At 41.7% G+C, this 27,686-nt stretch overlaps 1 protein-coding gene across 7 annotated transcripts in view; it reads right to left on the bottom strand.

Moving 5' to 3' along the window:
- Window positions 1–328: 328 nt before the first annotated feature.
- SRSF11 (serine and arginine rich splicing factor 11) overlaps window positions 329–27,686 on the bottom strand; it is a 202,495-nt gene continuing 175,137 nt past the window's right edge. For 3 of the 7 annotated variants that reach the window (XM_030205240.1, XM_030205245.1, XM_030205246.1), the window contains 4 exons: window positions 24,966–25,055; window positions 23,227–23,340; window positions 1,731–1,869; window positions 329–1,622 (listed from right to left, as the gene is read on the bottom strand). In XM_030205240.1, the coding sequence (XP_030061100.1) occupies window positions 1,428–1,622; window positions 1,731–1,869; window positions 23,227–23,340; window positions 24,966–25,055 (538 nt within the window). In that variant the 3' untranslated portion in view covers window positions 329–1,427. Of the gene's footprint in view, window positions 1,629–1,730; window positions 1,870–23,226; window positions 23,341–24,965; window positions 25,056–27,686 lie in introns of all 7 variants that reach the window. The other 4 variants (XM_030205241.1, XM_030205242.1, XM_030205243.1 and 1 more) reach the window with 4 other exon arrangements.

The raw sequence follows: 27,686 nt of genomic DNA, 5'->3' as shown, positions 1-27,686 counted from the left end.
ATGGCAAAAATGTGGGAAGGGAGACAAGAAATATGAAGAAAATGTTCAGCAAGCATGCCCAAATATCTGTCTCTACAGATAACACATTTTACAGTAATACAGTAAATTTTAAAATAATCCTGATCCAGAATATTTTAATTCCCATGGTACAAGTTAATGGAAGCTTTCAATTTGAAATGATGATGAGACTTATGGCAATTTGCTTCACTACTAAAGAACAATTTTTTTTTTGCAAGTTCTGGCTTGAAAATGTTTTGTAACATCTTCTATACAGGTGAGGTAAATCTAATAAAGAGTAACTAAACAGGAGCACAACATTACAGGGACATCAGTTTACAGATTTTATTATCAAAGTTCTCTTGTAAAACAAATTTCAGAAACTGTACATCAACATGGCACGACTGTAGCCTACTTCTTATTTTCCCTGACAAACAAAGAGCTCTGAAATTCTCCTGAAACTAAGAAAACAGTTAACTACTTTGCATATAACATGGAATCACTGTGTGTATAAGAATACTATTTGCAGTGACTGTAACACAAATTAGTTTATACAACTAGAGGTCAAATAAAACATACATTATCAAGTAGCATTGCTTTTAAAAGCATACAGGGTATGTTTAAAATGCACTATCCCTTTTTTAAATTTGGTTTAATCAAAAACAAGAACCAAACTAAACATCATAGGTCAATCTAACTCATCATGCTGGTTCAGTTTATCCATAGTAAACTATCCATTTTACACTGTGGAACAGCTGTGAAAAAAAAAACAAAAAAACAACAATGTTCAAAAGTCTACAATACTGCTGGAAAATGGAACATCTACTCTATTTGTGATAGCTTTATTATCCCATAAAAAGGTTAGTGCATTTTTAACCTTAAATCACAAATAAAAAAAAAACACCCCACAAAGTCAGCCACATGGCTATGAAGATCATCTACTTACACCAGAACGTTTATTTCCAGATGTAACTATGCAAGTTAATTTTCTATGTATTCACACTGAAGACCCCTTACAAAAATCATGTTATAGGGATGGGTGTGTGTGTTTAAGTTGTCCCTGCCACATTTAACATGCCGTCAGTGCATTCCCTATACTGCTCTATTACTGCAATGAATCAAATTCAAGAAAACACAGAAATGAATTGAGCTACTATGGGAGATCATACATTAACAAACCCATGCCTGCTAGAGATGCATGCAGCTTTCCATTTGCATGAAGCAGCATTAGGCTATCACATCAAAGAGGTGTTATCCCGATACCACTCTATAAAGCTACTTATATAAATAACTGTACTAGTTGGAGCTTTACATCAATTTATTTAGAGCTCAGAGCTGTATACATCCAGGCCAAGAATGAACAAATACAGCATAAAAATTCACACAGGAATGACACTGATGCATGTCAGCAGCTGCAGACTCTGTTAGATTCAGTCACTCATATCCATGTCCTCTTCATGGTGATCATCGCCATTTACTTTGGATTCTCTTGTTGAATCATCACTCTCTTTTTCTATTGGCGCTTCTTCTATGACTGGGGAGCTTGGTTCCGATATTCTCTTCTCTTCCTTCTCTTTCTCGCTGTCATAGCCTTGCTCCTCTTCATCGTAATCCCGTGTAACCTGCTTTGCCAATTAAAAACAAAAAATTCAAAGTCAAATGTTGTTCAATTCTAAGCAGGTTTACAGATAGAATGTAACTGCTAGCAGACAAAATTATTATTTGTAACATACTTTCACATCTTTGTCGCTCTCCGATTTTCTTTCCCGCTCTCTCTCTTTATCCTTGCTTTTCTTCTTCTTGCTAGTTGATCTCTCTCTCTCATCTCTGCTTTTTTCTTTTTCTTTATCCTTTTTCTTCTCTTTCTTGTGTCTAGAAAAACATTTTTAAAAAAATCCAAAAATAATCCTTACTCGGCTCAAGACCTGATTAAATAAGGCCAACAATATTAATATACTACAGTTAATTTTCTTAAATGTTTAACTATGAAATACCTACTTGCATCATATAAAACTATAAAAATAAATTTTGGTTTCATTCATAATTGCTCTATTTAAAACAATTAAAAATTGACTCATGATCTATTGGAGCTATTTCATGTACCAGGCTCCCAAAAGCAAGAAAAACAAAGAATTTAGCAGGTGGAAGCAGAGGCGGTACACTATAGCAAAGGGAAAATTACTCACATACTATGTTTTCTCTAAGCTGCACAGGAGTTCATGTCCTGTATGCCACAGGGATCTGTTTCAACTGCACAAGGCAAGCAGGTCTCCTGGGAGTCCTGCAGAACCTACTTCCCACATGCAATTGATACCACAAGACAGCTTGTAAGAATGAAGGGGGTGCTCTCCTATGCAACTCAGAAAAAAATTGATTGTTCAGTGAAGCCACACAGACCTCTGTTGTCATCCAACGGCTAACCAAATGTAATTGGCCTCTTCTTGCCCCAAACCTTCCATGGTTCTTTTCTGGGCAAGTGTTTGGCTTTGCATAATGGGTAATACAAAGTTAGCTCAGGTTTTTATTTCTTCTGGCAAGACGAGAGGCTATCAGTCCCCTCCCTGACACACATGACAAACAAAATGTAAAAAAAATAAAAAAATTCCTAAGGCCCAGCAAAGACAAATTCCTTTCTTTAACAGAAAGGATAATCCAGTGTACCTCACTTTGCACTTGCCCACATTAAATGTCATCTGCCATCTTAATGCCCAGTGTCTCAGTCGTATGATTTAACAACTTTGAATAACTGTGCATCTCTGCAAAACTCATTTACCTCACTCATCCTTCCCATTCCCAGATTTATAAATGTTAAAGCAGCGGTCCTAATATATATACCGAGGGCACTCCACTGTCTTCACTGAGAAAATTAACCATTTAGCCCTACTCTGTTTTCTATCTTTCAATTAATTCCAAATCCACATTAGGACACTGCCTCTGATTTTTTCAGGAATCTCTCATACAGGATTTTGTTAAATGTCTTCCCTTTCCCTATATTTGCATTTTCAGAAGACATGTAACAAAATCCTGCATGAGATATTCCTGAAAAAAAAACATATATACAGGTACTATTTGTACCTGGGGCAATGGGAGGACTAAGTGACTTGCCCAGAGTCACAAAGGAGCTGCAGTGGGAATCAAACCCAGTTCCCCAGGATCGAAGTCCACTGCACTAACCACTAGGCCACTATACTATAATTGATGGCTTACTTTTATACATATTTATTTACACCTTCAAAAAAATGTAGCACTTTTGTGAGGAAATAGTTCCCTTGGCTAAATCCATGTTGGTTCTGTGCCAACAAACTGTTACTTAGTTCTTTAATTTCTACTATTTTGCTTTGCATTAAAATCAAGCTCACTCATCTGCTGTTTCCTGGATCACCCCTGGAGTCCTTTTTTAAAAACTGGCCTTATATTAGCGATGCTTTAGACTGCAGGTACAGACAAACTCATTTATGAGTTCCTTTACTTCTCTGGTATATATACCATCCAGTCCAGCTGATTTGCCATTCTTTAGTTTATCAATTTGCTCCACTGGGGTGGAGTACCTGCAGTAGCCTAATGGTCAGAGCAGAGGGCCGAGAACCTGGGGAACCTAGGCAAGTCACTTACCCCTTTCACTGCCCCAGATGCAACCCCCCCCCCCCCAAAAGAAGAAAACAAAGTTAGACTGTAAGCCTATTAGGAATAAAGTACCTGCATCTAATACATGTAAAACTGCTTTGTACCACAAAGTACGTATATCAAATCCATGACCCTATTCCAGGTTCACTAAGATTTGATCGTTTTCTTCCAAATTATCACTGAATATCATTCTTGGCATAGGTCTCTAACTTATACCTTCCTCACCGAAGACCAAAACAAAAACAAACAAACAAAAAATCATTTTTTCTCTGGTGGGCTTGTCTTCCCTTTTACATCGTGGTCCTCTACTGGTCCTACCAACTTCCTTCACGGGCTTCTTGCTTTGAATGCACCTGAAAAAGTTTTTATTATTAGTTTTTACTTCCTTGGCAAAGCTGCTTTTTATATTCATTTCGCCTGTCTGATCAATACTTTGTATCTAACTTGCCAGTGCTTACGCTGTTTCGCATTTTCATTTGGATCCACTTTTCATTTCTTGAAAGATGTTCTTCTGGTTATAACAGCCTCTTCACCAGCTGTTTAGCCGTCCTACTGCCTTTTTTAAAGTATGGAATATATATGGTGTGGGCTTTCAATACGGCACTTTTAAATAACATTCATGCCAGAAGTAAAATGTTAACCTTTTCAACTGCTCCTTTTAGATTTTCTAACCATTTTCTTCATTTTACCAAAGTTTTCCTCTTAAGTCAAATTTAATTTTGTTATGATCACTGTTGCCAAGTGGCCTCAACACCATTACCTTTCATACCAAATTCTATGTTCCACTGGGTTTAGATCTATAATAGCTACTTTTCTTGGAACATTCGTCACTTATTTTATTTAGAAACTTCACCTCCTAGCATGTCTTCACTTGATATTTACCCAGTCAATATAATTGAAATCACCCCTTATTACAGTATTGCCAAATTTGTTAACATTCAGAGTCTTGTTTATTTTGGCCAGGTGCATGATAATATACTCCCACTACTATTTTCTTCCACTTCACACATGACACTTCTATCTGTGAAGATTCCACAAAACATTTATTTTCCTGTACAATTTCCAATGCTCTCCACATGGTACACAAGGAGGTATTTCAGGGAGCAGTGTTAGATTCCAAAACAGTAGCCTATCAACTACATATGTTACACTACCAAGACCCAAATCCACTTTGTTTCATCAGTGCTGGCTGGATTTACACATCAATATTAGGAACTGAGCTGCATTTTTCTAGGATTGCAGCAGTGGCCACTAGAGCTCAGAGGATGGCACGGCTTAAAGCCTCAGGTCTCCGTGAAGATTTCCATGACTGCCTTGCAGATGCACCATACTCAGGAGAAAAGGTCAAGGGCACAATATCCATAATATAAAAATCCATTATTACACTTTACAAGAACTATCAGTTCCCAATCAGAAGATGTTTCAGGTTATAGGAAGAGCCAATCTTCCTTCAAGTTCCCATGTCTGTATTACCAACACCACTACAATCATGAAGCAGTCATACTCCTCAGAAGAACACAATAAAAACTTATTCTCAGTACTGAAAACAAAAAACAAGCAGCAACAGCTGTCTTCCACAAAAACCGTCTGAGAGAAGAGAGCTCTTTGTTATCTACTGAAGCTGAGAGCTCAACATTTCTCTTGATGGCAATTTGGTGGCGTTACAAATATATACAAATGGTATACATGATGGATAATTTTCAAAATCCACCGATACAAAGTTATAAGGGGCTGGCAGTTTGTGAAAAACTGTAGCTTCCCTCCTACCAGAAGGTTGTCCAGCACCAATATTGGGATGCTATGTTCTTGTTGAAGCAGTCAAAACACTTCTCCAGGTTCTGTCTATTGTAGTACTGGTTGGTTTTCTGGGCCCTCTGCTGGCTGGATTGAGTGAGATCCCTGTCTTGACTGAGAAGAGCAGGAGGGAGGATATCCACGGCTTTGAATGTAACAGGATCTCCTTTGCCCTCCAATTTTGATGCCTCTTAGAAGAGGCCGGCTTGGAAGTGGGCCTGGAGAGGGTCAAAGAGCTTACTGTGCTGTGCATTAGGATAGCAGCTTCCTGCATCTTTTCTGTGGAGAGATTTTTTCCATGGCACAGCACATTAGCAAACAAGTCTCTGGGTGCCAATACCTATAGCAAAAGCTCTCAATGCCATATGAAAAATATCATAGGTCACTGGGACAGTGTATATTCCGCACTCCTCTTTCCACACTAGTGAACAGAGTTGCTCAGCTTTCTCCTGAGGGAGTGTGTCTGCAAACTCAACAACAACTTGCCCAATATTTCACAAGTACATTCCCATGAAGAGCTGATAAGCTATTCAGGAAGTAAGCACAGTGTTTTTAAAGTTTCTCATGAAAGATTCCATTGTCCAAGCACCGAGGAACGAGTTTTGAATTTTTTGTCCTGTTGCTTCTCAAATCTGTGAGCCTTCTGGACTCTGTCAACCTTCTTTATGATAGCTGATACGGGGGGGGGGGGGGGGGGGGGGGGGGGGGGGGGGGGGGTGTCCTCCCACATTTTCGACTGTTCAGTCCTTCAGAATTCTATGAACAGTGAGTATCAGCTTTCTTTGGGGCAGGGAGGGGATTAGTGGCCGCTCAGCAGGACCATACCCAGATTTTCAGCACCACTATTCAGACAATGCCACTGAAAATCTGATCGCCTTGGCACTATTTAGGTAGTACAAGGGCAATTTACAGGTCGAGCCTGACACTATCTGGGTACTGCTGACACAACGCAGGTACCCAGATAACTACCAGCGTTGGATATTGGTAGTACCTGGATAACTTCTGGTGGGCATTCTATAACCCAAACACATAGCAACAAATATCCGGGTGAATCTCTTCATAAAGGTGATTAATAAATCCCAATAAAGAAATAAATCTGGCTATAAATTTAAATGCCACAGTCAGAGTTTGACTCCAACACTGACTGCAGTCTTTAAATATCTAGGTAATACAAGGCAGATTACAATTTTAACACAATAAAATTACAAGTAAAATTCATAGAGTAACACCAAGTACAATAACTAACTTCAATGCCGAAGTGTTTTTTTTTTGTTTTGTTTTAATGATCAAAGTAGCAACAGGATAATCTGAATAGTCTGAAAGATGTCCCAGAGAATATGTCCTTTAAGCTTCATGACCCTACATGAGTTTTTTTTTTTTTTTTTTTGAAGCATCATGATCAATTTCAAAGCAATGCAGGTAAAGCGAAGATACTTACCTGTACCCGGTATTCTCAGAGGATAGAAGGCTTCACATTTTCACAAGTGGGTAGACTATCCATGTCACCCGGGATCCAGCATGTTAGCCAGCATAGAAAAAATTTCGAGAGCCTTTTGGGGCGCAAGCCGTGTCCCACCACGCATGCGCGGAGCGCCTTCCCGCCCGCAGAACATCCGCTTCACTTCAGTTTATGTTTCAACATTTTTATTGACCAACCGATACAGAAATAAAATTTTGCACATATGAATCTACAAAGCCCATTATCGTCTGTGATTATTATCAGCATCAAACATTATTTCCCCCCCCCCTTTTCACCCTCTCCCTCCCTCCCTCCCCCTTCTTTCCAATGATACCATCCATTTGTTTACTCCTTCACCCCTCCCTCCCCAATCTCCCTCCTGGCTTGTATTCTGATAGCCCTGAGAGATCCCTTCCCCCTCCCTCCCACCCCCCCCTGCTGTCTTTTGACTACAGAATATGTGTGATCAGAATTATCTTTAACTTTCAGGGTGTCGCATTATGCCAATTAAGTAGTATACTACGTCCTCTAGGGCTTAACACCTCCAAATAAGGGCCCCATATCTGTTTAAATTGTGCATATCTCTTCGGGGAGCCCCTTGCCTCCCGTGCTTCCCATGTGGCTAAAAGGTGCACCTGATTTCTCCAGTGCCAGTAAGCCGGCGACTCCGGAGCCGTCCAATACTGCAGAACAGTTTTCCGCGCCACCAAGCTAAGCTTACGGCATAAGGTATGTGCCCCCGCTGAGTGTGTCCTGAAGGCCCCTTTGGTGTCCAATACAAAGTGATCCCAAGTTCCCGTTACTGATGAACCTAGCATCCTGGACAAGAATCTCTCAACCTGTGTCCAGAAAGCCCTTACCCCTGGACATGCCCAAAACGCATGGAACAATGTGTGCGGGGTTTGACTACACTTATTGCAACTCGCTCCTTGCGGGGCGCCTATATGTGACAACTGTTGCCCTGACATATATGCCCGCATGATTGTCCTATAGCCACACTCACGTAGCCTTTCATCTGACGTAAGGGTTGCTATTCCTTTCAGCATGGTTCCCCCTTCCCAGCCCACCAGGGTTCTCCCTGCCTCCTGTTCCCATCTACCTTTTATAACTTCATAATTCTTTGCAGGAGGTCCCCGACGGGTCAATGCTTTATGAAGTGCCGACACTGACAGGCCTGTTGCTTCTATCTCTTGAAAAAAGTCCCTTACTTTTTGCCCCAAACCCTGTCTCAGCATATGTTGATCTAACGCCGATATATAATGTTTAATTTGGACATACGCGAACTTATTCCCCCAAGAAACTCCTACTCGTCTCTGCAATTCTTCATAACCTATTAGGTCTCCCTCTCTCCCCAGGAGGTGTTCCAGTTTCCTAATACCCTCTCTTTCCCATTTGATAAATACTGGATTCTCTGTGCCTGACTGGAAAGTCGGATTCCCCCTTATTGCCAGTTGGTCAGACACTGTGTAGCTCCCCCCCAACTTCCTCGCCAACCCTTTCCATACCTCCCTCATTGATGTGAGTATCACACATCCTCTAAATTGTCGCGGGAAGTTGTTTCTGGGTCATATGCAACAAAGAGAGGAAATCATATGGGGCAAAATACTCCCTTTCCATATCAGTTGGTGTATATATGTTGGTCCTACAAACCCAGTCCCCCAGATGGCGTAGCAAGCAAGCTTGGTTATACACATATAAGTCGGGGATTCCCAGGCCCCCCTGATTCCAATTCCCTAGCAAATAGGAAAACTTTATCTTTGGCTTCTTTGCCGCCCAACAGAAATTGCCAAAAATTCCATAGAGCTTTTTCAAATCTTTCCGAGTCAGACGAAGCGGCAATGTCCGCAACACATAGAGCCACTTGGGAAATATCATCATCTGCACTAAATTTATCCGTCCTCTCAATGATAATGGGAGATTTCCCCAGTTTACCAGATGTTTCTTGGTTTCTCTCAACAAGTCTTTAATATTAAGCTCATATAACTTCTCCAATTCCAATGTCAATCTGATGCCCAGATATCTAAATGAGCCGTCTGCCCAAACTAATGGAAATGTTCCCCCCCATATCTGTCTCACCTCCTCTGAGGAGGCCAACGCCTCTGACTTAGCTAAATTTATACGTAAGCCCGCAAATTCACCATATTCCCGTATGATTTCCATTAAGGCTACAAATGATTCCCTCGGGTCAGTCAACAGCACCAGCAAATCATCCGCGAATGCTGCAATTTTAAAATCTCGCTTCACTTCAGTTTAATACAATAGCATTAAAAAAAATAATTACAAAGAAACAACTCCAAGGGGATGTGGGCAGAATTGTAAGAATGTGAAGCCTGCTGTCCTCAGAGAATACCTACTACAGGTAAGTATCTTCGCTTTCTCCAAGGACAAGAAGGCTTCCGATTGTCACAACTGGGGAATCCCTAGCATCCAGGCTCACCTAACACAACAATGGTCAAATGGGCCTCACAACTGTGAGGACTAAACGCAGATTAACCTGAAACAAAACGCAACTAGATGAAGATGCAGCCTGGAACAGAATAAAAACAGGCCTAGGAGGGTGGAGTTGGATTCTAGACCCCAAACAGATTCTGCAAAATTGACTGCCCAAACAGACTGTTGCGTCGGGTATCCTGCTCAAGGCATTAGTGAGATGTGAATGTGTGGACTGAAGACCACGTTGTAGCCTTGCAAATCTTTTCAATGGAGGATGACTAAGTGGGCCACTGACGCAGCCATGGCTCTAACATTATGAGTCATGATATGATCCTCTAAAGTTAGCCCAGCTTGGGCATAAGCAAAGGAAATGCAATCTGCTAGCAAATTGGAAATGGTGCGTTTACCGACAGCGACTCTTCCTGTTGGGATCAAAAGAAACAAACAACTGGGTGGACTGTCTGAAGGGCTTCATCTGCTCCATGTAAAAGGCCAACGCTATCTTGCAGTCCAAGGTGTGCAAGCTGCTTTCACCAGGATGGGCATGAGGTCGGAGAAAGAACGTTGGCAAGACATTCGACTGGTTCAGATGGAACTCAGACACCACTTTCGGCAGGAACTTAGGGTGCGTACGGAGGACTACTCTATTGTAATGAAACTTGGTATAAGGTGCATCCACTACTAAGGCTTGAAGCTCACTGACCCTATGAGCTGAAATAAAAGCCACCAAGAAAATGACCTTCCAAGTCAAGGAAGTCAGTGGCTCAACAGGAGCTTTTATCAGCTGGGTAAGAATGGCATTGAGATCCCATGACAGGTGGAGGTTTGACAGGGAACTTTGACAAAAGCCAAACCTCTCATGAAGCGAACTAAAGGCTGTCCAGAGATAAGCCTACCTTCTACACGTTGATGATAATCACTAATTGCACTAAGGTGAACCCTTACAGAGTTGATCTTAAGACCAGACTCTGATAAGTGTAGAAGCTATAGAAAGGGGATCTATGGCCCTGCTGTCACACCAGACGGCAAATCTCCTCCATTTAAAAGAGTAACACCTCTTAGTGGAATCTTTCCTGGAAGCCAGCAAGACCCAGGAAACACCCTCTGAAAGACCCAAGGAAGTGAATTCTAGGCTCTCTCAACATCCAGGCCGTGAGAGCCAGACTGAAGGTTGGGATGCAGAAGTGACCCCTCATTCTGTGTGATGAGGGTCGGAAAACTCTCCAATCTCCACAGTTCTTCGGAGGACAATTCCAGAAGTAGAGGGAACCACATCTGCCACGGCCAGAAGGGCACGATCAGAATCATGGTTCTGCGGTCTTGCTGAGTTTCAACAAAGTCTTTCCCACTAGAGGTATGGGAGGATACGCATAAAGAAGGCATGTCCCCCATTGAAGAAGGAAGGCATATGACGCTAGCCTGTCGTGTGCCTGAAGCCTGGAACAGAACTGAGGGAACTTGTGATTGAGTTGAGTGGCAAAACGATCCACCGAGGGGGTGCCCCACGCTCAGAAGATCTTGTGGACTATGCCCATGTTCAGAGACCACTTGTGAAGTTGCATTATCCTGCTCAGTCTGTCAGCTAGGCCGCTGTTTACGCCTGCTAGGTAAGTGGCTTGGAGAAACATGCTGTGACAGCGTGCCCAAAGCCAAATCTGGACGGCTTCCCGCCACAGAAGGCAAGATTCGGTGACCCCCCCCTTGCTTGTTGGTGTAATACATTGCAACCTGTCTGTCTGAATTAGGATAATTTGATTGGACAGCTGATCTCTGAAGGCCTTTAGAGTGTTCCAGATCGCTCGGAGATTGATCTGAAGATTAGTTTCCTGGAGGGACCAAGCTCCTTGGGTGTGAAGCCCATCTAAGTGAGCTCCCCACCCCAGGAGAGATGCATCCATTGTCAGCACCTTTTGCGACTGAGGAATTTGGAATGGTAGTCCCAAAGTCAGATTAGACCAAATTGTCCACCATTGAAGAGAACGCGCAAGCTCTGAGGACACTCGGATGACATCCTCCAGACTTCCTGTGGCTTGATACCACTGAGAAGCCAGGATCCACTGAACAGACCTCATGTGAAGACGTGCCATGGCCATAACATATACCGTGGTAACCATGTGGCCCAACAAACTCAACATCTGCCGAGCTGTGACCTGCTGCAATGTCCGAACCTTGGATGCAAGGGAGAGAAGGTTGTCTCCACACACCTCTGGGAGGAAGGCTCGGACATTCTTCGTATTAAGCAGGGCCCCTATAAACTCTGATTGTTGAACTGGATGCAGAAGGGACTTGGGGTAGTTTACTATGAACCCTAGTAGTTCCAGCACTTGACTAGTCCTCTGCACCGACTCCCAAGCACTGTCCTCTGAGGTGCTCTTCACCAGCCAACCGTCGAGATAAGGGAACACATGCACTCCCAGCTTTTGTAGCAACACTGCGACTACCACTAGGCATTTCGTAAAAATCCTGGGAGCTGACGCGAGGCCAAAGGGCAATACGCGGTACTGAAAGCGATGTGTTCCCAGCTGAAATCGAAGATACTTCCTGTGAGCTGGAAATACCGGGATATGAGTGTATGCATCCTTTAAGTCCAGAGAACATAGCCAGTCGTTTTCCTGAATCATGGAAAGAAGGGTGCCCAGGGAAACCATACTGAACTTTTCTCAGACTAGGAATTTGTTTAGGGCCCTCAGGTCTAGGATGGGACGCATCCCCCCCCCCCCCCCTTTTCTGTACAAGTATCTGGAATAGAATCCCTGCCCTTCTTCCCCTGGTGGAATCGGTTTGACCGCTTGAGCCTTCAGAATGGCGGAGATTTCCTCTGCAAGTACCTGCTTGTGCTGAGAGCTGAAGGAATGAGCTCTCGGTGGGCAATTCGGAGGTTTGGATAACAAATTGAGGGTGTATCCTAACCAGACTATTTGAAGAACCCACCCGGTCAGGGGTTATAAGAGGCCACACCTCTGGTGAAAAAATTTTAACCTCCCTCCAACCGGCAAGTTTCCAGGACGGACACTTTGACTGCAGATATGATCTGTTGGAGCCAGTCAAAAGCTCACCCCTTGCAGCAGGGGCCTTGGGCACACAAGCGTGCTAGGGCTAAGCCTGAACAGGCTGGCAAGCCACAGGAGCATACCTACGCCTACAGTAGGAATAGGGAGCGCTCAGCGACCCACCAAAATGTCTCCTGGATGAGGTGGTGACTGCAGAAGACGTCCGGTGGGAGAGAGAAGACATAGCCTTAGTGTGCTTTTTGATCTTATCAGCGACCTCTTCTCCGAAAAGATTATCCCCCCAGCAAGGGGCATCCGCCACTCTCTGCTGGACCAAATGGTTGAAAGATAGGAAACAGAAAGTGGGGTTAAATGGGCAGTATTCACAATAGAGAAGGGTAGTTAGTGGGGTTCCTCGGGGGTCTGTGCTAGGACTGCTGCTTTTTAATATATTTATAAATGATTTAGAGATGGGAGTAACTAGCGAGGTAATTAAATTTGCTGATGACACAAAGTTATTCAAAGTCGTTAACTCGCAACAGGATTGTGAAAAATTACAGAAGGACCTTACGAGACTGGGAGACTGGGCGGCTAAATGGCAGATGACGTTTATTGTAAGCAAGTGCAAGGTGATGCATGTGGGGAAAAAAAGAACCCAAATTATAGCTACGTCATGCAAGGTTCCACGTTAGGAGTTACGGACCAAGAAAGGGATCTGGGTGCCGTCGTCGATAATACACTGAAACCTTCTGCTCAGTGTGCTGCTGCGGCTCGCAAAGCGAATAGAATGTTGGGTATTATTAGGAAAGGTATGGAAAACAGGTGTGATGATATAATGCCGTTATATCGCTCCATGGTGAGACCGCACCTGAGTATTGTGTTCAATTCTGGTCGCCACATCTCAGAGACGGCTGAGGGGAGACATGATAGAGGTATATAAAATAACGAGTGCAGTGGAACAGGTGGATGTGAAGCGTCTGTTCACGCTTTCCAAAAATACTAGGACTAGGGGGCATGCGATGAAACTATAGTGTAGTAAATTTAAAACAAATCGGAGAAAATGTTTCTTCACCCAACACTTAATTAAACTCTGGAATTCGTTGCCGGAGAACGTGGTGAAGGCGGTTAGCTTGGCAGAGTTTAAAAAGGGGTTAGACGGTTTCCTAAAGGACAAGTCCATAAACCGCTACTAAATGGACTTGGGAAAAATCCACAATTCCGGGAATAACATGTATAGAATGTTTGTACGTTTGGGAAGCTTGCCAGGTGCCCTTGGCCTGGATCAACCGCTGTCGTGGACAGGATGCTGGACTCGATGGACCCTTGGGTCTTTTCCCAGTGTGGCATTACTTATGTACTTAGGTTAGAAACATGCAGCCAGGAGAATCTGCGCATTGCTATATCCTGGGCTGAGATTCTGGATGCCACATCAAAAGTGTCGTAAGTGCCCCAGCCAAGAGCTTGCGACATGCCTTCTGCTGCTTGACCAACTGGCGAAAAGGCTCGACCTGCTCCGGAGGAAGCGCATCAACCAAATCAGACAGTTGCCTCACCGAGTTCCGCAAGTAGACGCTCGAAGAGCTGGTAAGACTGAATACGGACAATGAGTATAGCAGCTTGATACATCTTTCTCCCAAAAGAGTCCAGGGTTCTAGTTTCTGTATCTGGGGGAGCCAAGGCATAGTCCCTAGTACTACAGGCTTTTTTGAGAGCGGCATCCACCACCATGGAGTTGTGGGGTTAACAGACCTCACCAACCCAGGTTCCCCGTGGATCTGATAGTGGGTATCAATCTTCTTGGGGACCACAGGGACAGAGGGGACTCCCAGTTCCGAACGAGGACTGTTGAGTACCTCGTAGAGAGGAGCCATCATTGCCTCCTTAGGTAGAGAGGTGTAGTCCAGGACCTTGATAATCTTGGCCCTGGGTTCATCCTCCACTTCTACGGGGAATGGAATGGCCTCTGCCATTTCCATTACAAAGAAGGTGAAGCAGAGACTCTCAGGTGGAGGGGAAGGCTCAGAAGGGATTCCATAGAACTCATTGGAGGAAAAGTACATGGGATCCTCTTCTGATTCCCATGAGCGCTCCTCATGGGAATCAGAGTGGAGGAATAGCCTCCATGAGTGGAGTAGCAGCCTAGTGGTTAGTGCAGTGGACTTTGATCCTGGGGAACTGAGTTCGATTCCCACTGCAGCTCCTTGTGACTGTGGGCAAGTCACTTAACCCTCCATTGCCCCTGGTACAAAATAAGTACCTGAATATATGTAAGCCACTTTGAATGTAATTGCAAAAACCTAAGAAAGGTGGTATATCAAGTCCCATTTCCCTTTCAGTGTCAGACAGAACTTCCCTCAGGGATGTCCAAGACCGGGTCTGCCTCGACGTGGAGGACCCATGTCCTCAGGAGTGGTGTCGAGGAGTCGGCTCCAACCTCGATTCCAGTGAAGCTTCCTCCACGTTGAAGGAGAACCGGCCTGGGTGGCAATCGACACCGGAGCAGAAAGCGGCGCCGGTGCCAGAGGCCATACCGCGGGCTGAGGGCCAGGTGGGGCCGCAGTGGAAGGCATGGCAGGTGCAGACACCCCTGATGCACATCGCTGCTTCAACCCCTCCAAGACTCCTGGGAGCAAGGCCTGCATACGCTCGTCAAGAGCAGCCATCGGTAAAGGCTGGAAGGCCGGTGTGGGGACAGGTTGCCGAACTGACCTGGGGTGCAGGAGCAGGATCTCAGTTGCTGGGAGAAAGACGCATCGGCATGTCTTGGATAGAGAGGGAGCAGTCCTCCCAGCGCCGACACACAGTAAGTCGAAAGAGATCGTGTTGGTGCTTCTTGGCCTTCGCCCAATGGCACTTCATCCAAATGCCTCAGTGCCGATGAGGACATTGAATCCTCGTGTCGCCTCTTTGTCAGGTCCGACGATGGTCTGTCCCGGGGGGCCTGCATAGCAGGCCTCGAGGCAGGTGGAGACCCACTCAATGCCTCACTGCCCACAGCAGCCATCCCTACCTCGACACCAGACACCGATTCTTCCTTTGATGTCGACGCCGAAGAACCGGATTGAGCACCAAAAAGTTTCTCGTTGAGCCTCTCGGAAAATTTGCATCCTTTCTTCATACAAAGGCAAAGGATACAATTTGCCGGGCTATGGTCGAGCCCAAGGCACTGAATACACCAAGAATGTGTATCAGTAACCGAGATGGCCAGTTGCACCGGAAGCAATGCTTGAAGCCACTGCGAGTCTTCGATGACATGAAAGGGAAAATGGCTCCGGCAAAATCAAAAGTCGCAATTGTGCCTAAAAAACAGAAAAAGGCACAAAAAAAAAAAAAAGAAGAGACCAGTCCAAACAGGCCTAAATGTGGGCCTGTGATTAAAAAATAAAGAAAACTTAAACGTGGGCCAAATAATTAAAAAAAAAAAAATCCTCTAATTTTGCTAAACAGTAATGAAAGAAAACACAAGAAACAAATGCTGAAAACGCGGTTAAGGCTCTTCCCAGGCATGTGAAGAGCAACGATGAGCAAAGCTGCTTCCTCTCGTGGAAAGAAAGAAACTAAAGTGAAGCGGAAGTGCTGTGGGTGAGAAGGCACTCCGCGCATGTGCAGAAGGCTCTCATAATTTTTTTCTATGCTGGCTAACATGCAAAATACTGGGCAATGCAGATCGTCTACCCACTTGCGAGAATTGGAAGCCTGTTTGTCCTCGAAGAAACTCTGTGATGATCTGAAAGACATATTTCTGTCACATTCAGGACACTACTTGAACACAGTGGCCTTCATCTCAGTTACATCAGGGAAGAATCAACTAAATTTAAAAAAAGGGGGGGGGGGGGGCAAAAGAAGTTAAAAAAGAAAAAAAAAAAGCTGCCTGTTAAACAGCTCAGGATGACAAACAATTTAGTAAAAGCCCTGTATTTCTAAAGGGAATTTCATGACCAGATGTGAAAAGTTACACGTACCTCATGTTACATATGAATTATATGTTACAAAATGGACTATTCCCAAAAGATAAAGGAAATATTCTACTCACCCCTATACCCAAGGATCCAAAGAAAAACGCAGATGACTTAACCAATTACCGCCCAGTAGCATCTATTTTCCTGATAACCAAGCTAATGGAAGGCATGGTGACCAAACAACTCACTAAATACCTAGATAAATTTTCAATTCTCCATGATTCTCAATCAGGATTTCGGTCTTACCACTGTATCGAAACAGTATTAACCACTCTTCTCAATAAATTCAAACGATCTGTAGCAACCGGCAATAACATACTCCCTTCTACAATTTGACATGTCCAGTGCATTCGACATAAGCCACAAAATTTTATTAAATATTCTGGATTACTTCGGAATTGGAGGGAACGTTCTCAATTGGTTTAGAGGTTTTTTTTTTTAACTACAGCATCTTACCAAGTAAAATTTAACTCGAATACGTCAGCTCTATGGATACCGGAATGCGGAGTTCCCCAGGGATCTCCACTCTCCCCGACCCTCTTCAACTTAATCATGACGCCCCTAGCCAAGATATTATCCAGTGAAGGTCTTATTCCGTACATATATGCAGATGATATAACGATCTATATCCCGTTCAAACAATCTATCGGAAATTACGGATGATATCAACCACAGCTTCCAAATTATGAATTCATGGGCGAATGATTTTCAATTAAAACTTATCAATAGAAATCAAACAAAATAAAACATGGAAAAGAAAATAAGATACCACCTTTTTTATTGGACATAACTTAATACATTTCTTGATTAGCTTTCGAAGGTTGCCCTTCTTCCTCAGATCGGAAATAAGCAAATGAGGTAGCGGATAGTATATATGAGAGAAACATCAAAGCATTACTTTGACTGTCTGACAGAGTGGGAGGGTGGGGGTATGCATGGGGACATCAAAGCATTTCATTGATATTCTAACAGAATGGGTGTTGGTAGGTGAGAGGAGGGTAATAAACAGAGAAATAAATAGAGAAATACAGCTTTATGTTTTATAATGGGTTAGAAAACCCAGATCCTTATTAAGTCCTGTTTGTTGGGTGTCAAAATATTCAATCATTCTTATTTCAAAGGTCTTACATTCCTGTATTGTTTTAAAATTACCTTTCAGTATTCTTACTGTGAAATCACTGGTGCAGTGTTCTGGTCTTGTGAAGTGTTGGTCCACAGGGGTGGGGGCCTGACTGGCACTGGCTATTTTCATGTGATGTCTGTGTAGATTGAATCTTGTCTTAAGCATCTGGCCTGTTTCTCCAATATAGCATCCTTCGTTACATTTCTTACACTGAATGATATATACCACACTGGAAAATGAGCATGTAAAATAGTCCTTTATGTTGAATATTTTTCCTTTGTGAATGACTGTGGGCTCTTGTGAAATGTTTTGGCATAGTTTGCAGCTGGCTGTGTTACACGGGAACGTGCCCTTTTCTTTTTCCGTCTGTGTTGGAAGTTTACTTCTGATCAGCTTGTGTTTTAAATTTGGTGGCTGTCGGAAGGCCAGCACTGGTGGGGATGGGAATATCTCTTTCAGTAATTCATCTTCCTGAAGTAGTGACTGTAGGTCTCTTATGATTTTCCTCAGTTTCTCCAGCTCTGGGTTGTACGTCACTACAAGGGGAATTCTGTCGTTGGCTTTTTTTTCTTTGTACTGTAGCAGATTTTCCCTGGGTGTTTTGAGGGAGGAGGCAATATTCTTGGAGATTATTTTGGGGTTGTAGCCTGTTTGAAGGATGCAGTCAGGGTTTCAAGGTGTCTGTCTCTATCCTCTGGGTCCGAGCAGATACGGTGGTATCTTGTGGCTTGGCTGTAAATAATGGATCTTTTTGTATGTGAAGGGTGGAAGCTGGAGTTGTGGAAGTAGCTGCATCTGTCTGTGGGTTTCTTGTATATAGATGTTTGTATACAGCCATCACTGATTGAGACTGTGGTGTCCAAAAAATTGACTTTTTCTGGGGAGTAGTCAATTTTGAATCTGATTGTAGGATGGTATGTATTGAAGGAATAGTAACATTGTTTCAGAGTTTCTTCCCCCTCCGTCCAAATCATAAAAATGTCATCGATGTACCGGTAGTATTTTAGAGGTTTGGTCTGGTATGTCCAATAAAAAAGGTATCATCTTATTTTCTTTTCCATGTTTTATTCTGTTTGATTTCTATTGATAACCTTTAAGAGTGGACTAACATGGCTACCACACCTCTCCAATTAAAACTTAACGCTGAAAAAAACACAATGTCTTATACTTACATCACAATTTAATACAAACGAATTCACATCCATAACCACTCCAAACTTTTCCCTTCCTGTCTCAGACACTTTGAAGATTCTTGGAGTAACCATTGATCGTAATCTCACACTTGAATGCCATGTTAAGAATACAACTAGGAAGATGTTTCAATCAATGTGGAAACTCAGAAGACTAAAACCTTTCTTCCCTAGAGGCATTTTTTTGCAACCTTGTACAATCAATGGTGTTGAGCCATCTAGATTATTGCAATGCGTTGTATACTGGCTGTAAAGAGCATATCATCAAGAAACTTCAGACAGCCCAGAATACCGCAGCTAGGCTCATTTTTGGAATGTCAAAATACGAAAGTGCAAAGCCCCTAAGAGAGAAGCTCCATTGGCTCCCAGTTAAGGAACGTTCTGTGTTCAAAGTTTGCACACTGGTTCATAAAATCATTCATGGAAATGCTCCGTTATACATGACAGACCTTATTGATTTACCTCCCAGGAATGCTAAAAAATCAGCATGGACATTCTTGGGACTCCACTTCCCTAGTTGTAAAGGTTTAAAATACAAATTAGTTCATGCGTCCTGCTTTTCTTACATTGGCACTCAGCTGTGGAATACATTACCACTTGACCTAAAAAATATTCACGACCTTATCAACTTTCAAAAATCAATAAAGACGTACCTTTTTAACAAGACTTACCATAATAATCAATAATAGGAACTCCAACACATCACTACTTACTAGAAAATCTGTTTTCTGATTTATCGAATTGGATAATCTGTCTATTTTCTGATTTATTGATTATATCCATTATGTTACACTTGTTCTTTATATAACCAATTGTTTTATCTACTCTTGATTAGCGATTGTCAGGATGTATTATTGTAAGCCACATTGAGTCTGCAAATAGGTGGGAAAATGCAACAAATAAATAAATAAAAGTACCATGGGGATCTGTCTCTACTTGCTCTCTGGAAGAAAAATGACTAAAGGGACCTCACACAACCAAGGAAAATGTCTAGAGCGCACAAAGGGTTGCACAGTCCCTTATACAGGAGCACTGCTCAATAATTCTCAGTCTCCTTCTGCTTGTAGGAGTGCATAGTACCCATTCGTCGGGAATGGTCTGGAGAAGACAATTAGGAATTTCTCATTAGTGCCTAAACCTTTACCAACTGTACCAAGTGAATGGTCCATAAATCAACATCTTTGATTGGAATGCAAACATAATGGTTAGAATACCAGGCTGAGGACCAGGGAAACCAGAGTTCTAATCCAACTGAGGCTCCTTGTGATCATCTGAAAGTCACTTCACTCTACACTGCCTCTGACACAAACTTAGACCCATCCAAAACCCCTACCCTGCTTCCCACCTCAACCCTCTACCTTCTGTGTTAATTGAGATTAAAAATTATGGTGTACATTAAAGATTTAATGCGCTAAATTTGCAACCCTAATCTATGCTAAATAATGCAAGCTCTATTCTCAGTGAGGTGTGTTTTCTAACTACATGCTTATCTCACATTACTATGCATTAAGAGGTTAATGCATATTTGTAAATGAGGCCTTAGAGAGTAAACCTTCTAGGGACAGGAAAATATACATTATACCTGAATATAACATATTGAACTACAAATGTAAAAGTGCTGATGAACCAAAAATGTTTGTCCTTTGCACATTTGGGCTTTTAACCTCCTGACTTCTGAAATGTTTTCCAATTCTTTTCACATGTTTTAATAAGAATGTTAATGAATAATATAACTAACATGCACTAAGGGCCCTGTTTACTAAGGTGTGCTAGCATTTTTAGCACTTGCTAAAAATTAACACGTGCTAACACTAGACACACCCATAGGAATATATGGGTGACTCTTAGCTTGCATTAACGCTAGAATACTAACAGCGCAGCTTAGCAAACAGGGCCCTGACTTAATACAGATTGATTTTTTTTGTATACACCAGTGTTATGTATGTGATAAATCTGGTTTGATTCCAATTTGGTCAGACAGCACTGAAACATTACAGGGGAAGGGAAGTTGTTAGCTGCCCGATATTGGTATACTACTACTGACTTTTCACTGAAGTGGTTCTAAAAAATAGTGGCTGCTGTTTACAATGGAAATAACATGCCTTAAATCAATGTTTACAATGCAAATAAATCAACTTAAGTCCACACTATAAAAACCAAATATGCAAGGAGAAGTCCAAGATGGCCGCCGATTGAGACAGACGTGTTTCAGAGCTCCTGCAGTCCTTCTTTTACCTACGATTTACCTCTTGAAAATGCCGAAGGGGCAGAGCTGCTGCTACTGCAGCCCAGCAGCAAAGACCTCCAATCCCTTCTGGCTTGATAGATTCGTACCTGCAGAGAGCCCAGAGTTCGTTACTACCGTCGGTGAGCGGTTCGCTGGAGCAGCCCAGGACTGGAGACCATGAGCTGCACCCTTAACTGGAAGTTTCGCTAAGCCCCGACGGAAGGGCTCCTCCTCCTTAGCCCGTGGGAAGCAGTTCTCCGTTGGCAGCGTCCGCCGCCCTAAACAGCGAAGCATTACAGGGTGGGCCTGGACGGGAAGCAGTTGTAGCTATAGCGGAGAAGCTGGGAGGAGGTTTAACTCCCTCCCTGCCTGCACACACGTCGAAAAAATCTCAGGAGGAGAAACGAGACAGCGGAAGGTGAGATACATGTTTCACACGAAGCAGTTGAGAATACCGCACTTCCAAAACTTTTTCAAAAACCAAAAGAAGTGACATTAGATAATTTGTGGCTGCTGATTGCCGAACTGGGGAAAACTTTATGTCCCCAGATGAGGAAAATAAATGATGAAGTTGTGGTATTAGATGGGAAAGTAAAGGAAATTGAAAATGATGTGAAATCACTTAAAATAGATCTTGTTAAACAGGAAAAAGATTCCTCACAGATGCAGATATTACAAATGACTATGCGCTTAAAGACTTGGTTAATTTGAGGAGAAAATCAGAAATGTTAGAGAATAATTCGAGAAGTAATAATTTACGTTTTATTAATTTTCCTCGACAACCACTAACCTCTCCGAGAGAAATGTTGAAGAATTACTTTAAAGAAGTGTTAGAGATAGAAGATAAAGACATACCACCGTTTTCACAGGTTTTTTTTATATCCCAGTGAAAGGTTTAGAAAATCAACAAAGACATAATATTCAAAATGACCAACCACTTGATGTTTCAGCTTTGCTTGAAATGTCAGATAAAGAGCAAACAACAGCTACTACTTTACTGGCTACAGTAGTGTTACCTTCTGATAAGGTCTGGATTCTAAAGAAATTCTTCCAGAAAAAAGAAAAAAACCTTTCGAGGTTTACAAACCCGTGTTCTTCCAGACCTTGCGAGGGAAACACAAAAACGACGACAAACATTTTTGCAAATGAAGAGACACTTCAGTTGGGTGTTACATTCTATCTTAAATACCCCATGTAAATGTTTGATTACCTATCAATCTGTGAAATATGTGTATTTTGATCCTGCTCAACTGTCTTCCTTTATAACAGCTAAAAGAGCTCCTGTGATACCCAAATTGAAACATGCCTGTACTTAAATTTAATTTAAATAGATTATCTTTTCCTTTTTTTTTCTCTCCAGTGTATGAATACTGGACTCCTTTTGTGGACTTTTATGAAGCTATAGAATTTGTTATTTCATTTATTGACTAACTTTGCAGGATTTAATTGTAATAGTGGAATTTTTCATTTACAAGTGATGTGCTTGTGTAATTAGTTGTAATAATGATAAATAAATATAGTAACATAGTAGATGACGGCAGAAAAAAGACCTGCACGGTCCATCCAGTCTGCCCAACAAGACAACTCAGGTGTGCTACTTTTTGTGTATACCCTACTTTGATTTGTACCTGTGCTCTTCAGGGCACAGACCGTATAAGTCTGCCCAGCACTATCCCCGCCTCCCAACCACCAGCCCCGCCTCCGAACCACTGGCTCTGGCACAGACCGTATAAGTCTGCCCAGCACTATATAATTTAATTTATATAATAATTAAAAAAAAACCCAAATATGCAGTAATGAATGCACATCCCTAATAAAAAGGCATAAGCTGAATCTAAATAAATCTCATCCCATATATGGAATTGATTTTTCAGCATGTTCATGGAAATGATATCAGATACTTGAGATGCACATTATATTCCTATGAGTGTTTCAGCGTTTAGCACCAGCTAAAAATGATAGCTAACAAAATTTATCACCTATTTATCTTGGTCACTACTCCAATTTTTTACATCCTGGTGTCTTAACTAAAGAACCCAAAAAGCAAAGCCACAAAACGCCTTAATTAATGTCTTTTCTTTGTCCCACAAACCTTCCACCTTCATCTAGCTACTTAAGATTAATGTCCTGTCTAAACAGTAACCAATTCTTTTAGAACCACTGTAGTAGCCTACCAGTATCAGGCAGGTAACTTTCCTTCTGTGGTGTTTCGGTCCTGTCTGGTCATATTAGAAGCAGCAAATTAGATCCATCACATCTAACACCTCATACTACATCACTAGGACTGGTGCAAAAGGGAAGAGAAACTGTGACTCTTATAAAAAGAAAAATAAAGTGCACTGATGCAGTTAAAATAAATATTTTGTTCTGTACTTTGAGATGTCACAAACAAAAGATGTCAATGGAGCAAGCGTTTGCTATTATACAGACCTTTTAGGAGATGGTGAGCGTGACATTTTTCTTTTAGGTGACCTTGTTTTCTTAGGTGACCGTGTTCCGCTCCTGCTTCTTCTGCGGCGTCTGTCTCTACAAGATAGTGAAAGCCTATTAGTTAAAAAAAAAATGTTCATAATTCTTGCTTTTAGCAGGAACTTGCTCATTAAATATTTTTGCTTAAAACTGCTGGATCATGATAAATTACAGATAATGCATTTCATATATATGTGCCAAATAATTAAATCAGAATGGCCAGCCAAAGTTTCGATACACTGCTTGATAATTTTCTACAAATCAGCCTCCGAGTTACTCTAAAATCTCATTCACTAAGAGAAATATTATCGCCTTGACATGCATTATTTTCTATTTGAAGTACTATAGCTGCCATGTTAGTCCACTTGAATATGTAGAAATAAGAGTCAAACAAGATACAGCACACTTTTATTGATCTAATTCATAATAACTGACTAGCTGTAAAGTGGTATGCTTTCTTGCTTCCTTCTTCAGGTTAGAGATAGATAGTCAAAGATATACTTAATTATCCCAATTAAAAAAAGATATGAAACTGTAACCTGTCATCTTTTAGGTGGCGGGTGATAACATTTTACTGGGCAAATTGTGTAATCTTTGACTAGCTATCACTGATGATGAAGGAAGCAGACATCTCTACTAGTCATAGGAATTCTGAGTTAGTCCAATAAAAATGTATCACTTACATCTGGTGTGATGACTTTTTTCTATTTTAGAAATGTACACATCAAACTCTAGGCAAACTAAAACGTCAAGTGAGAACATAGTGAAAGTATTTTATCAAATGTTTGTCTAGTTGTCATTTTTTAGCCTAGCTTCAAATGGAAGTGTGCCAGGAGAAAGGGATGTGTGTGTCCTTCCCTAATACCTTGGGTACACTTCCCCTATCCATACCAAATTTTCAGGACATGAATAAGATCCAAGAGGATCCCAATAGGAAACTTTTTTAGGATCTATATACACTTGCAGCCAGCTTGTGCACATCATGCGCAGCAAAGCTGCATGAAACTTGCTTGTCAGATTAGATTACTTAAGATTTATGAGTTTTATATATCTGACATATCTACTACTTGTTAAAATCCAGTATCTAAGGTAACTATTCATTACCACAAATATTTTTGTATTAGAGGCACAAGTGATATCATCAACAGCAGAAATGATATGAAGACGAGTTAGCTCATGAATAAACAGTAAAACTAAAAGTTTATAATGCAGTCAAGGTTTGGACACTTCCCCTTTTGTTATTGCATACTACATTGTAGACCTTATATAACAGATTCACTTGTAAAACAGTCAAGTATCTTGGACCCCAATGTCTGCATTATATGTGATCTACAGTGTATTAAAATTATGCTTTGTGAACTCCATAAAGAGCTCACATTATATGGTCAACAGACTGTTTCCCAAACTGTGCTCCGATAGCTACCATTTTATTCTCTCTTTACAAAAGGAGTACAAGTGGATAGGTGGATAGCAGATCAGTCTTCATAACTACATCAGCTACCCCCCCCCCCCCCCCATATACATGCATAAATAAACAGGCCAAGGACACAATGAAGACCTTCATTAGGGTATGATCTATTGTTGTGACCATTCATACAACTTGTATACCCAACAATTTACAGCTCTACACAAATAAATCTTATACTTCTTTTTTAATTCTGAAGTTAAAAGCTGCACTCTAGCTAGTGAATGGAATTTACCTGCTTGAGCTTCTAGATCGTCTGGTTGTGCTATAGCTTTTAGGTGGAGTCTTAGAACGTTTCTTCTCTTTTTCTTCTCTTTTTTTCTCTCTTTAAAAGAAACAAATCAAACTGACTTTAAAAAGTACAAAACTATTTAATACATTTGCACTTTATCTCTTTAACAAGTTAAGAAAATTACAGAATAAAAGACAATGGTCAAAGCAATTTTTTAAACAAATTCTGATAATGTTATCATTTAAGTTTCTTTTGACTCCTAGTGATCTGAGGACTTGTTTTTGAGGCCTCAATCTCACCCTCTTTGGAGTACTGTACTGTACATTACTACATTGTAGCAATGTACATTACTGTACATTACTACATTGTAGCGTCATCGCATGCCCCCTAGTCCTAGTATTTTTGGAAAGCGTAAACAGACGCTTCACATCTATCCATTCCACTCCACTCATTATTTTATAGACCTCCATCATATCTCCCCTCAGCCGGCTTTTCTCCAAGCTGAAGAGCCCCAGTCGCTTTAACCTTTCCTCATAGGGAAGTCATCCCATCCCCTTTATCATTTTCGTCACCCTTCTCTGCACCTTTTCTAATTCCACTATATCTTTTTTGAGATGCGGTGACCAGAATTGAACACAATATTCGAGGTGCGGTCGCACCATGGAGCGATACAAAGGCATTATAACGTCCTCATTATATATGTTCTTTGTCCTTTTAATATCGTGTTTATTTTAGTTTTTACATGTTTTGTAGACTCCTGAGGCAGGCGCATAGGCGCCGAAACACAGCAGCTGTGTCGAGTCACTTGAGAGATTCTGGAATCCAAATTTAGGCTCTTAGGTAGAAAACTCAAATCCAGAACCTCTAGGGTATCAGTTTCTGAAGTGCTACCCGTTCCACGCGCAGGGCCCAAGAGACAGGCAGAGCTCCGAAGTCTCAATGCGTGTATGAAATGATGGTGCAGGGAGGAGGGTTTTAGATTTGTTAGGAACTGGACAACATTCTGGGGAAGGTGGAACCTATTCCGAAAGGATGGGCTCCACCTTAAACAGGGTGGGACCAGGTTGCTGGCATTGGCGTTTAAAAAGGAGATAGAGCAGCTTTTAAACTAGAGACTGGGGGAAGGCTGACAGTCGCTCAAAAGTGCATGGTTTTAAATGAGGTTATCTTTTAAAGATATCACCATAACAGGGAAGATAGGGTGTCCCAATAGGTTACAAAAGATACCGTAGTAGATCAGGTGTCCTAAAACAAAAATCAAAATCAAAAGACTGCAATTTAATACAGTCAAGTACTGAGCATGATGTAAATAGGAACAACAGTTTGAAATGTCTATATGCAAATGCCAGAAGCCTAAGAAATAAGATGGGAGAATATATTGCACTAAATGAAAAATTAGATATAATAGGAATCTCTGAGACCTGGTAGAAGGAGGATAACCAGTGGGACACTTTCATACTGGGGTACAAATGATATCGTAGTGATGGGGTGGATTGAATTGGTGGAGGGGTAGCACTGTATGTTAGGGAAGGTCTTGAATCAAATAGATTGAAAATTCTACAGGAAACAAACCACATCTTGGAATCCCTGTGGATTGAAATTCCATGTGTAAAGGGGAAAAGAATAGTGATAGGAGTGTACTACCGTCCACCTGGCCAGGATGAACAGACGGATGCAGAAATGTTATTGGAAATTAGGGAGGCTAACAAACTGGGCAACATGATAATAATGGATGATTTCAATTACCCCGATATTGACTGGTTAAATGTAACATCAGGGCATGCTAGGGAGGTAAAATTCCTTGATGAAATCAAGGATTGCTTTATGGAGCAGCTGGTACAGGAACAGACAAGAGAAGGAAAAATTCTAGACCTAGTCCTTAGTGCAGCACATGATCTGGTGCAGGAGGTAATGGTGATGGGGCTGCTTGATAACAGTGATCATAATATGATCAGATTTGATATTAGCTTTGGAGTAAGTATACACAGGATATCCAATACGCTGGCATTTAACTTTCAAAAAGGAGACTATGATAAAATTGGAAGTACTGTGAAAAACCCCCCCCAAAACTTAAGAGGAGCGGCTGCAAGGGTCAAAAATTTACACCAGGCATGGATGCTATTCAAAAATACCATCCTAGAAGCCCAGGCCAAAGATATTCCATGTATTAAAAAAGGAGCGAGGAAGACCAAAAGATAACAGGCATGGTTAAAAAGGAAGGTGAAGGAAGGTATTAGAGCTAAAAGAAAATCCTTCAGAAAATGGAAGAAGGCACCGACTGAAAACAACAAGAAACAGCATAAGGAATGTCAAGTCAAATACAAAAGCGCTGATAAGGAAGGCAAAGAGGGACTTTGAAAAAAAGATTGTGTTAGAGACAAAACACATAGTAAGAATTTTTTAGGTATATTAAAAGCAAGAAGCCAGCAAAGGAATCGGTTGTGCCTCTAGATGACCGAGGGGTAACAAGGGCTATCAGGGAAGACAAAGCCATAGCGGAGAGATTAAATGAATTCTTTGTTTCAGAAGATTTGGGAGTGATACCGGTGCCAGATATGGTATTCAAAGCTGAAGAGTCGGAGAAACTGAATGAAATCTCTATAAACCTAGAGGATGTAATGGGGCAATTTGACAAACTGAAGAGTAGCAAATCTCCTGGACCGGATGGTATTCATCCCAGAGTACTGAGAATTGAAAAATGAACTAGTGAAACTATTGTTTGTA

The sequence above is a fragment of the Microcaecilia unicolor genome, chromosome 6 (genome assembly GCF_901765095.1).
Source record: "Microcaecilia unicolor chromosome 6, aMicUni1.1, whole genome shotgun sequence".
Taxonomy (NCBI): Eukaryota; Metazoa; Chordata; class Amphibia; order Gymnophiona; family Siphonopidae; genus Microcaecilia; species Microcaecilia unicolor.
The sequence above is the reverse complement of the archived record's forward strand: the minus strand, read 5'-3'. Positions and strand labels throughout refer to the sequence as shown.